Source organism: Carassius auratus, unplaced genomic scaffold (genome assembly GCF_003368295.1).
Source record: "Carassius auratus strain Wakin unplaced genomic scaffold, ASM336829v1 scaf_tig00214822, whole genome shotgun sequence".
Taxonomy (NCBI): domain Eukaryota; kingdom Metazoa; phylum Chordata; class Actinopteri; order Cypriniformes; family Cyprinidae; genus Carassius; species Carassius auratus.
In genome coordinates, this window is record NW_020527816.1 from 2,826 (window position 1) to 14,904 (window position 12,079).

The window sequence follows — 12,079 nt, forward strand, 5'->3', positions numbered from 1 at the left end:
GCTTCATGGGATTTATCTATTGTGTTTCAAGGTTTATCAGGGCATCCCGTTTGAGCCCCTGGAAACTATACTGGATAAAATCCTGACTCTGAAGACAGTTCTTCTTATGGCTTTATCCTCCCTCAAGAGAGTTGGGGATTTACGGGCTCTTTCTGTCTCACCCTCGTGCATGGAATGTGCACCGGGCTCTGTGAAATGTGGTTGTTGCGACTGAGGCCTAATTATGTTTTCATAACCCCTTTTCCTTTTCAACAAGTGGTCTTGGAGGCTTTACCCCCTGCTTGAGGCGGGGTCAGGAGATCTAAGTCTTTGCCCTGTCAGAGCGCTGAAGGCTTATGTTGATCAAACAGCCCGTGGCGTGAGTCTGACCAAGCTGTTTGTCTGTTTTGGACATAAGCAATAAAGGCCATGCTGTCACAAGCAAAGCATGTCCCATTGGCTAGTGGAAGCCAATATCTTTAGACTATGAGGTGCGCGGACTCCGCTTCGCCCCTTAGGAATTAGAGCTCATTCCACGAGAGCAGTGGCTTCTTCACAAGCTTTTCTCAGTGGATCTTCTATAGAGCACTTTTATCAAGTCTTACAGTCTGGGTGTGAGGATGGTTCCTGGCTCCTGGGTTCTCTCCGCTTGAGTAGATGCTTCCTTGGATCCCAGCTATCAGGTACGTCAGGCATTATGGTATAGAGTTCCCATACGGTGACATCACCGCAGTATCGAAGTGACCTATGAAAGGGAACATCTCGGTTACAAATGTAACCATGGTTCCCTGAATAGGGAACGAGATGCTGCGGTCCTGGCCGTTCCATACTTTGATAGCATTCTTCTTCTTCAGTTCATGAAATCTGAGCAAAATAGCACGCGGCACCCAGGTATACGATGCATGCGCATGCGTAGCGGTGGTGCCAAGTGCTATTTGGCCAATAGGATTGGTGGTATGTTATAGGGCTTCAGTCTTTGTCACACTGATGGGTGTTCCCATAAGGTGACGTCACCGCAGCATCTCGTTCCCTGTTCAGGGGAACCATGGTTACATACATAACCAAGATGATTTACTCATTTGCAAAGCCACAGAGGTTGAGCGATTCATCATGAACGTAAGTAACGTTACAAGTTTAGTTGTGCTATGCATGCTACATCACAGATAATTTGGGTAATTTCATGTCAAATCAACAAAACTGCTCAATTTTTTTTTCATAGTATTTTTTTTTTCTGAAGAAAGAGAAACATAAACGGTGATAAAAACAAAATATCAAATTTAATTGAATCATATTTACAGATTTATTTTTGTATGTATTTATTTTTTTAGTGGGTTAAAATGGTAATTTCTAGCTGAGATTTGGAGCCAAACTACTGATTGTTTTTGCAGTTCTGCACTGTATGTACCTACACTGTCTGAGCTAAAGAGGATGGAACATAATTTAAAGAAATTTAAAAAGCATTTCTTTCTTCTTATTATTTTATTTATTTTATTTGTTCATGTAGGGGGACCCTGCTCCACCTTTCCTACCACACACCTGATGGATACTGACTGTAAAATGGCAATCATAGGAGGAGGGCTCACTGTGAATAGATGTGTGTCAGTGCACCAGCCTTGATAAAGCCTTCATAACAGCCTTCTGGATTTATTTTGTGCTCAGCATTGCATAACTAATACACCTGAGAAAAGACACTGACTTTCCTTCAGAGGCACATTCTCAACATTAGAAGAGGGAGACAAGCACTGTCAGTAACTTTACTCTGAATGATAAGCATTTATTAGATCCTCATGCCTTGACTGTACCATTGGCCCAAAGTGCACTCGAAGGACATTCACTCTTTTGAAGGTTTACCCAACATGTTGGAGTGGTACATGCATATTAACCAAATATTAGTATAACCTGTGGTATAGATGAGCACCAATCACCTTTTTGTGATTCCATTCTTTTAGTAAACATGCACAGGAACCATATGTACTTTTGGTACTCAGTGCAGAGTCAGCAGTACAGTTGTATTATAATATAATGGAGAAGGTTCTGGCTGCATGCTAGCATCTCTCAGACACTTGTGCTTCGGCTTGTGGACAACACTTGCAGTGTTTTTTATTTTATATTTTATTCTACTTATTGGTTACTTCTTGTTTGAATCTCTCAACATGAGTTTTTTCTCTTGTGTAGGTATTGTTGACTGCAAGTCTGTCCATCCAGATGTGAGGAAGACCCAGCAGGTGTGTCATGGCTATAGATACTGTGGTCTTGGAAAGAAAGGCGTCTTCACATCCATCCATCCATCAATCCATCCTGAAAGCTAAATAAATGTTTTAGTGGATAATGTTGTGTCTGTTTGCTTATGTCACGTAACATAAGGTTACTAAACTCTTGACTAATGTTTTAATTTGATAATTTAGTGGTTTTGTCAACTACATCTTTTTTTTCTTCCTAGCAAAACCTAGTTTTCTAGGGTAACACTTTACAATAAGGTTTCATTTGTTAACATTTAAGTAATGCCTAACATTAACTATGAGCAATACATTCGATACAGTATTTATTCAACTTTGTTAGTTAATAAAAATACAGCTGTTCGTTGTTTGTTCTTGTTAGTTCACTAATATAAAAAATACAGCTTTTGACTTTAACTTAAGAACAGCAGTTGGGACTAACCGTGTTAAGAGACTTTTGTATTCTCAAAAATAATTTTAATCTGTTTTTGATTATTGATAAACTAAGACCTAAGCGTGAGGGGGTGATGACGTCAGTAAGCCGTTTTAAAGGTACTTCTCGAAAGTAATTTAAAATAATATTCTTTAAATCATTAACGCTATTTTTTACCTTGGAAGAATTACATTTGGTTTTATAGGATTATGTGTTTAATTTATTGCTTTCTATTAATAGGCCAATAAACAGCCAGTTTTCGCTAAACCTTTTGGCACGCCCCCTACCTTTCTTTCAACCAATGAGAATCATTTTGACACGCCCACCTTTTGGCACGTCCATTGCTCCAGGCTGCAGTTACCCCTACCCCTACTTGACAAGAGAGAGAGGAGGACACTTGTTGACAAGAGCCCGCGTGAAGAAAAACTCTAAATCAGCTTCGTTATAACCCACCCATGCCATGAACTGAACCACAGGCGCTGCTTTGGCTTTCACCTCCGATTCCAATTATGCAATTTCCTTTATTGATCGGGAGTTTTGGATGTTACGTAAAATTTTATTGTACAGTCATAGTGCACTTATACAACTAACAGAAACTTCACAGACTTTCAATGGTTTCAGATTAAGACGCGACGATATGTTTTGTTTACATATTCCCTGTGAAAATAAAATCGTTTCAAAGCAGCCAAATATGTTGCATATCATCATGTGAACAGTCTTTCTGTCACACGTGGTAAAGTGATCAATTTATAATCGCGCTTGAATCAAACGGTTTCACTTTTCGGTTTCTAAAATTGGATCATAAGTGCGACACGTTGTTCTCAATCTCAACAACCCCAAACTCTTTCTGCCCCCTAGTGGAGGAGGGGATAGATAGATAGATAGATAGATAGATAGATAGATAGATAGATAGATAGATAGATAGATAGATAGATAGATAGATAGATAGATAGATAGATAGATAGATAGATAGATTGATTGATTGATTGATTTTTGTTCAAACTATTTTCCTTCTTTGCTGGACACATTTTTATCTGGAACAGTTTTCTGTGAGTGTTAAGTTAGGTTTAGTTATAGGGTTAGTGTAGGGCGATGGAAAATACAGTTTGTCCAGTATAAAAAACATTATGCCTATGGAGTGTCCTGTGTGCCTACAAGGATAGTGCACCAGTCTGTGTGTATGTGTGTGTGTGTGTGACAGAGAGAGAGACTGTGGTATCAAAGACTGTGGTATCAAATGTTTAATATTCTAAGATGTTATAATATTCATTTCCATGACTGTGATGTTCATTTAATTATTATTATTGTTATCATTTATTTATTTTTCTATATATGTACACAAGACTTTGGCAAAACTGTATAATTGACATTCATGCCAATTAAGCAATATTGAATTGAATTGAATTGAGAGAGAGAGAGAGAGAGAGAGAGAGAGAGAGAGAGAGAGAGAGAGAGAGAGAGAGAGAGAGAGAGAGAGAGAATGTGGGACAATGAGCTGCACTGTACCATAAACTCAGTTCCTACACACACCGTCTGAAAATGTTGTCCTTTTGGGTCTCTGAGCAGATCAAAATGTGCTCAGTGTGGACTGAGAGAAAGCGATCATGTTTATTTAAATGTTTGTTATTTATGGGTTTCCCCTGTTCACCTGTAAATAATTTAATAAATAAGGTATATTTTGTGTTGGATCAGTTACCTTTGTCATCAGTGCACAGCAGACACACCCACCTAAACGATTTAAATATATCGCTTATCCTGCCCCAAAAGACCATAAACACTGCAGATAACATCTGAAGTAAACATTAATTTATTACATATACATATATTTATTACATATTTATTTCACATAACATAAAAATGAGTCCCGTTTGATTGATTTGCTTCAAATCGAGTTATTTTAGGACAGCGGTTTGAATGTAACTCAATGGTGCTCTCTGCTGGTAGGGATTAGTAAAATGGCGGATCGAACACTTCCGGTGGCTTCACGCTGTCTGTTGGATGCATTGATCATTTTATATACATTGTTGTGATTAATTGTGACCGGAATTTAAGAACATGGTAAGAAAGAATAAATACAGAAAGTCTATAATTAATTTGCAGTCTTCAGAATTTTTATTTATAGAAAATATTTACATCTTAATAATAATTTTACTGTAATGTCACTCTTTATTTAATCTAAGGATTTATACGCCCTCAGTTTCTCTATCAGAAGTGTAGATGTCAGGCCACTCAATCGGAGGTAATCCTGTAAAATCGTCCATCCAATGAGTGATTGTGTACGGGTCGACCAATCTGGGGGGTATTCCAGAAAGCTTGATTAACTTACCATTTGATAAACTATAACCTCTGGGTTGATTTACCCCAAACAGGCATACCATGAGTATGTCGGTTCCAAAACACCTGAGAAGAGTTAGTTTAATCAACCTCTTACTGGTTACCCAGAGTTAATGTGCGTGCACGGTGCATGTATAAAGACATTTTCAATGGATCGCCGATTTCACGAGTCACCATGGAAACTCAAAGCGAAAAAAAGAGAGCGGCGTATTTCACAGAGGAGTTGGAAGTTTTAATGCATGCTTGTGAGGAGTTTGAGCCAATAATATAAAAAAGAAGCAATACAGCTGCATCGGCTAAAGCAAGAGAGTTGGCTTGGCAAAAAATAACGGACAGAGTAAATGCGTGAGTGTAATAAATTACAAATTTGGTATTTGCTCCCGTTTTATTGAAATGCAAAATAATGAAGTATGACTTATACATCCTTTTGAATATGTTAAATCACTATGAAAGCATTTACTTTTCCTGCCATTTATTTCTTTAGCTTGAAATAATAATGTATATTTCTTATTTAATAAGGTGTAATCCTTCTGGAGCCACAAGAACTTTAAGCCAAGTCAAAATGAAACACAAAAACATTCTGCAAAAAGGTAATATTTGATTACACAATTACTGAACTATTATTATAACAGGATTTAGTATATTCATTCTGTCATGCAGCTAACAGAAAGAAGACTGAAGCCCGTCTAACTGGCGGGGGGCCACCACAACCTCCCCTCACCCCATCTGAGGAGCTGGCTCTATCCCTTAATAAAGGGCGACCAGTGGTTGCTGGCATTCCAGGGGGCAGTTCATCAAACATACTATGCTCCACAAGTGATGGTGAAAAAAGGGTGAAATATGAAAAGTTTACCTCTATGATTTTTTTTTAATTTTTTGTCCTGATAAATTACTATCTCTGTCACTTAAAGGCTTTTTGAACAAGATTAATTTTTTATGTAGGCTTATTGTATTTAACTGCATATGATGTATTATTTTCTTTTATAATATTGAGAATTTAACGGGTTGTGTGTTCTTATAGATACTGATGGACGGATTGTATTATTGGACTCTCCAGAAAGAACACAGTCTGTCACAGTTGTAAGTGATTTGTTGTCAGGTACTTTTAGGTTTTTTTGTTTTTTTTGCCAAATAATGTATACTTGAATATTTGTCTTGTAGGATGAAGATGATGATGACGATGAAGAGACCACATCTGCTGTGACAGAAGTGGACAATGCTGGTAGATCCACTGAGGTATGATGCATACCATTATGATGTATGGCCCCTTTTTGCATTAGAGTAACAAACTGTCATTGTCCTTTCATAGTACATACCTAGGGATTTGCCCACAGATGAGGGTCCTTCAGCCTCAGCACACAATCTAAGCAGGGTAAGAATTTGTGTCCATGTGTCTATATTTGAATTTTATTGTCTGACCAAACAATCTCATTTATTACATTTTTCCACCTTAGTTGCCAGCAAAGGAGCTGTATAAGGTCCATCTTCAAAAACAAATAAGAAAAAGTGACATGGAGATGGACCTTATACAGCTTCATATGGAAGAGAAAAGGCTCCTCATTAAAAACTGTGGGATTACAAATTTAGAAAATGTTAAATCTAGGTTCCAATATAATAGTAGACTTTTTGGGGTAATAAAGTTGAGATCCAAGAAGCTCAAATCAGGAGAATCAAGTGTCTAAGACATTAACCTTTTGTCTTTGTGCTCTTCCTTGCCATTTGGCTTTTTAAGCTCAAGACACAGCTGTGCCTTTTGTCTCTGATACTGTCAGGCACCTCTGTATTTAAATGGCACTGTTATGCTGATAAGATCAAAGATGGGAAAAAGGCCAGTATCAGGCTGACCCCTGTATTGCATTTGCATGCTTTGTTTAGGTTTTTCACCACCTCTGTGTATCCCACCCCCTTAAAATGTATAAAACTACAATGTCTTAAGGACAAGTTGGACCTCTTGATGACTGCAGCGCCACGCAGAGCGTTCTCAATAAAGAATCCTGCTGAAGATTACCCAAGAGTCTCCTGGTCTTCGTTTCTGAGTTCCCAACAGTTTTTGGTGCCGTGACCCGGATAGAGCTTCTCACCTGAATCCAGATTGAAACTGCAACCTCAACAAAGATCAGACTTCATTCCACACTGAATCTTTCTGTACAACCAATGGTTGGTGAGTGTACCTCTATCCAAAAGAACCTTTAAGACCAGAACAAATTTGTTAGCCTCTGCACCGTCAGAGAAGAGTTAACAGACAGCTGTAGGGTTTGGTTAACTAAGTGACCCTCTAAAAATGACATTTTAGAGATGAAAATAATCCTCTGTTTAGCCAGGGAAGATTAGCATCACATGCTAATATTTTGCTACCCTCTGTGTCTCGGCAGGGAAGTTTAGCATAAAGTGCTAAAAGTTTGTGTTAAGTGACCCTCTAAAAAGGATATTTTAGAGATGAAAATAATCCTCTGTTAGGCAGGGAAGATTAGCATCACATGCTAATATTGTTCTACCCTCTGTGTCTGACAGGGAAGTTTAGCATTAAGTGCTAATAGTTTGTGTTAGAAGTGTCCTTTTGTGTCAGAAAGACATTACAAAATGTTGAGAATGAATCCTAAACTGATTCCAACAACTAAGAAAGGTGGACTAGCTACTCCTTCATGGACAGACAGTGAGTTCAAATCATTGTTAGGGCAGCACATGGACTCAATAGTGACAGAGTCAGTCAGATTGGATTTGATAAAGAAATTTGGTATTGATCCAGAAAAAGTATGGTCAATTGAAGAATGTAAAAAGGTACTAGGATCATGTATTCGCAAAAACAATGCGAAAGGCATTATCTGCTGCCACAGAGAATTTGGTTTAGCACTAGCTACGCAACATTCTCAGCGTACCTCAGAACTAGAGGAACAGATCAAAGAGCTCAGAGCCAGAGTATCCTCTTTGACTAAGAAACTGAATCGCAACAAAGCTGCAGCAAAAACTGATGTGGAAGAAGTTAGTCAGACTGATAACAATTATCCTGATTTACAAGCTTTCTTTGAAACAGATGTAGCCATCCAGTCAGTAACTGATGTAACTGTAGATTCAGTAAAGGTATGTGGTGCGAGGAGAAGATCTCAGAGAATTGAGGAAACTGAAAGTGTTCCTGCCAACTCTTCTGTTGTCCAAGTACAAACTGTTGCCAAAGGGCTAAGACCTAAAGATATAGAGAGACTATCCCAGAGCTTACCCTCTGTACGCACAAACTTTACTGAATTCAGAAGAGCATTGATCAGCAAAATGCGTCTCTATGACATGTCGTTAACAGAAGTCACACAGCTGATGTCACAAATACTTACTGAATCTGAATTCAACAGTTTTGAGTCTGCTGTTACTTCTGAACTACAACATGCCTGTAAAGATGAATTGAGAGAGGGAGTTCTGAGAGAGTTAAAGAATATTGTTGGACCAAAAGTGGATTGGTCAAAGGTCACTAGTTGTGTACAGAAGGAGGCTGAAACTGTGAGTGAATACACTGAAAGGTTTTGTCAGTCAGCAGTAACTTACAGTGGAATAATTGATGATTCTGAAAGTGTGTTAGAGGACAAGGGACCATTAGTTCGCATCTGGTCAGATGGCCTTGTAGCTGAGTACAGAAAAGCTTTACCATTCTTAGATCTAACTTGGTCTAACAAAACTCTCCGAAGTAATCTAGACAGTTTAGCTGCTTGGGAAAGAAACTCTGATGTCAAAGCCAGAGTAAAGATTGCAGCAGCATCTTTTCAGGTCAAAACAGAGAACCGACTGAAACGTAGAAGTTCTAAGAAGGAGGGCAGTTGTCATTTTTGTGGTAAAACTGGACACTGGATGAAAGAGTGTAGAAAAAGTAAGAAGACATTAAGAGAAATGAACAGCTTTACTCAGCTCCTACTCAGTCTACTTACCACTCTGAATCTGCCCCTCCCCACGTCACCTAACTGTTGGAGCAGCTTGCTCAGGTGTTAACTGTAAGGGCTGTGAGTGCTTAATTTCCCCAGTAATGTACAACAAAGATGAAACATCCTTTGTAAAAACGTTGACTGTCACTTCCTTTCATTGAGAGAACGTTAAGTACACTCACAGCCTTCAAAGCTATACTAAAGCACACTCCAGTCACTCCTATTCTTTTTGGGTTATGATGTCTTGTTAAGACTGATGTTTCATTAGAGGATGGAGATGTCACCCAGTTAAGTTCGCACAACAGCTACAGGGACAGACTAGGACACACACAGACCAGTGAGGAGCCCAGGGAAGAACCGAAGTGCAACAGGCCTCGGGGGCCAACCCTGTGGTGAAGACTTCCTCATAGGTTTCCCCTACCCGTAGTTTTATCCCCACCTCACTGGTCCATAGGTGTCAAATTACTTAAAACTAGTTTGAGAAAAACACTATACAATCACCAGACTTAAAACCACTATACGATCAACAGAAGTCTAAAAATGTCTATGCATGAATACTGCTTGTCTGCTGTTTTCTTTGTTTTTCTTGTGTTGCAGGTATGCGTGCATGAGAAGTCATTTCCATATGTGACACCCTGGTGTAAAGCATCACTTCAGACATCCATGAACAAGCTTCATGAGGACAAAGAGTCATCTGAGTGAATCAACATGCGAAATGGACTACAGAAAACAGACTTCACAGCTATTCTTACGCCATGGACTTCAAGACTTCCACTCTTATGCTACAAGATTTTTTCTGTGTCATCATGTAGTTTTTACAACGTGTTACCATCCATGCCATATGTGTCAACCGTTATGGTTCTAAAAATACACCTAAGTAAATCTAGTATAAGACACAGAATAAGTTAGACGTGCCTGTAACCTTTTCAAGTTACATGACTGAAGATGGGGCTTATGTTAACAAACATAGGCCATAGAATGGATTTATGAAAGTTTAAATTTGTATTATGTGAGAGTTATTAGAACTCTCAACGGGAGGACTGTGGGATTACAAATTTAGAAAATGTTAAATCTAGGTTCCAATATAATAGTAGACTTTTTGGGGTAATAAAGTTGAGATCCAAGAAGCTCAAATCAGGAGAATCAAGTGTCTGAGACATTAACCTTTTGTCTTTGTGTTCTTCCTTGAAGCTCAAGGCACAGCTGTGCCTTTTGTCTCTATGATAATGTGAAGGTATCCGTGATACTGTCAGGCACCTCTGTATTTAAATGACACTGTTATGCTGATAAGATCAAGGCTGGGAAGATGCCAGTGTCTGGTATCTTCCTGATTGCATTTGCATGCTTTGTTAAAATGGTCTCCACCTCTACTGTATGGATCCCTCCCACTTGAATGTATATAATCTACAATGTCTTAAGGACAATTTAGACTATTGATGACTACAGCGCCACGCAGAGCGTTCTCAATAAAAGAATCCTGCTGAAGATTACCCAAGAGTCTCCTGGTCTTCGTTTCTGATTTCCCAACAAAACGCAGCACTTGAAATAGAATTACTTGAGAATCGCCTTAAGGTGAGAACTTGTCTGAATATTAATCTGTTGCATGTTAAAAGTGGTCCGTCTGTCTGTCTGTGTCTGTCTCTATCTATCTATCTATCTGTATCTATGTATGTATGTGTAAAGCAATATAAAAAAAAAACATTTTAATGAATTTTACTTTTACTGTTTTTCTGGAAATGAAGAAATAAACTGCCTGGCAGACCATTGCCAAAAAAACTAATAAAAGTAATTTTGACAAATCCTGTCTCTCAAAAGTCTTCCGTCTCTGTTGGCCTCTAAAATCTGTCGGTGTTCCTCTGGGCCATCTTCCTCAATACAAGGAGGGTGGCTCTCTCCTCTTATAGTGGCAATATTGTGAAGCACAACACAAGCCCCAATAATGTTGCATGCCCTCTCTGGACTAACCCGGAGCCTACGCAGACACTGAAACCGAGATTTGAGGATCCCTATAGTCATCTCCACCTTGGCCCGTGTTCGGCTGTGAGACAGGTTAAACCGTGTCTGTGGTCCAGGCTCAGGTTCAGGGTGGGGTGTCATTAAATAGGGCAGACAAGGGTATCCTCTGTCCCCCAGCAAGTAACCATTGTACTGTCCTGTAATGATTGAAGTGTACAACACAAATATAGTAAAAACAAAAAATTATATAAAGCAAATCATACCCTGCTGAAATGTCTGGCATAATGATGACTCGCGGAAAATTCTGGCATCATGCACAGATGCTGGCCATTTTGCCTCGACATTGGTGATGATTTGGGTTGCCTCACATATTACCTATAGTTAGTGGAAAAAGTAATGACTTTGATGATTTTAAGAAGGGGAAAAAATTAAGTTGTTACCTGCACATTGATACTATGAATAGATTTCCTATTAACATAGTCTCCCTCATTTATTGATGGAGCTTTAATAGGAATGTGAGTGCCATCAATGCACCCAATTACATTTGGAAACCCTGAAACAGAAAGTTATGGAATTATGAAGTGTGTGCATAATGAATACATGTATAGATATTACTAATATGACTAAATATTAAATATGTGTCATATATTTTACTACAAAGGACAAACCTGCCATTCTGTGGAATTCGTCTTTAATAACAAGCAGAGGTTTATGGCCAGGGAACTGTACAAACGTGGGTAACAACTGTTTAAGTGCCAGACACACTGTACGAACGGCTCTACACACAGTTGCCTTTCCCACATGCTCTGAATCGCCCACACTGTACAAAAAATGGCCAGAAGCAAAAAACCTAAGTGCTATGCACAGAATGTTTTCTGTGCTAAGCGCAGAGCAGCGGTTTGTCACATTTGCGATATGCGGTTTTAAAAGACGTGTTAAATAAACTAATGAATCTTTTGAAAAACGATAACGCTCATTTAAATATTAATTAGGGTATGCAAACACATCAATACGCGGTCTTATAACCCTCTCCCGACGAAAAAAAAAACTCGTATAATTTGTGCTTCTACGTCCACAGGATCCTCGTCAAAAGGTCACGCCATGCTCACCAACCTTCTGAAACGAAGTTACACTGAAACATAACCTGCTCTCGAGCAGGTTGTCTTCAGAGAGTCAGTTGCTATGGTTACATACATACCCAGAAAGTTACCTCTGTTTTTGGAACCGAACGTTGAGGTTATCCACGAACTTACCCTTAA

At 38.9% G+C, this 12,079-nt stretch overlaps 1 protein-coding gene across 8 annotated transcripts; it reads left to right on the plus strand.

Annotated features, from left to right (window-relative positions):
• Nucleotides 1–504: 504 nt before the first annotated feature.
• On the plus strand, nt 505–10,354 carry LOC113092989 (uncharacterized). Of its 8 annotated transcripts, XM_026258792.1 has the most exons (9): nt 505–662; nt 1,484–1,573; nt 2,155–2,204; nt 5,482–5,552; nt 5,623–5,802; nt 5,984–6,042; nt 6,124–6,198; nt 6,272–6,334; nt 6,417–6,892. In XM_026258792.1, the coding sequence occupies exons 4-9, from the start codon at nt 5,525–5,527 to the stop codon at nt 6,642–6,644; spliced, it is 633 nt and encodes a 210-aa protein (XP_026114577.1). In that variant the 5' UTR covers nt 505–662; nt 1,484–1,573; nt 2,155–2,204; nt 5,482–5,524; the 3' UTR covers nt 6,645–6,892. The 8 variants fall into 8 exon arrangements, with proteins under 8 accessions (XP_026114577.1, XP_026114579.1, XP_026114578.1 ...); XM_026258794.1 differs by lacking the exons at nt 505–662; nt 1,484–1,573 and adding an exon at nt 1,705–1,723; XM_026258793.1 differs by lacking the exons at nt 505–662; nt 1,484–1,573 and having other exon boundaries at nt 2,081–2,204.
• The last annotated feature ends 1,725 nt before the right edge of the window (nt 10,355–12,079 follow it).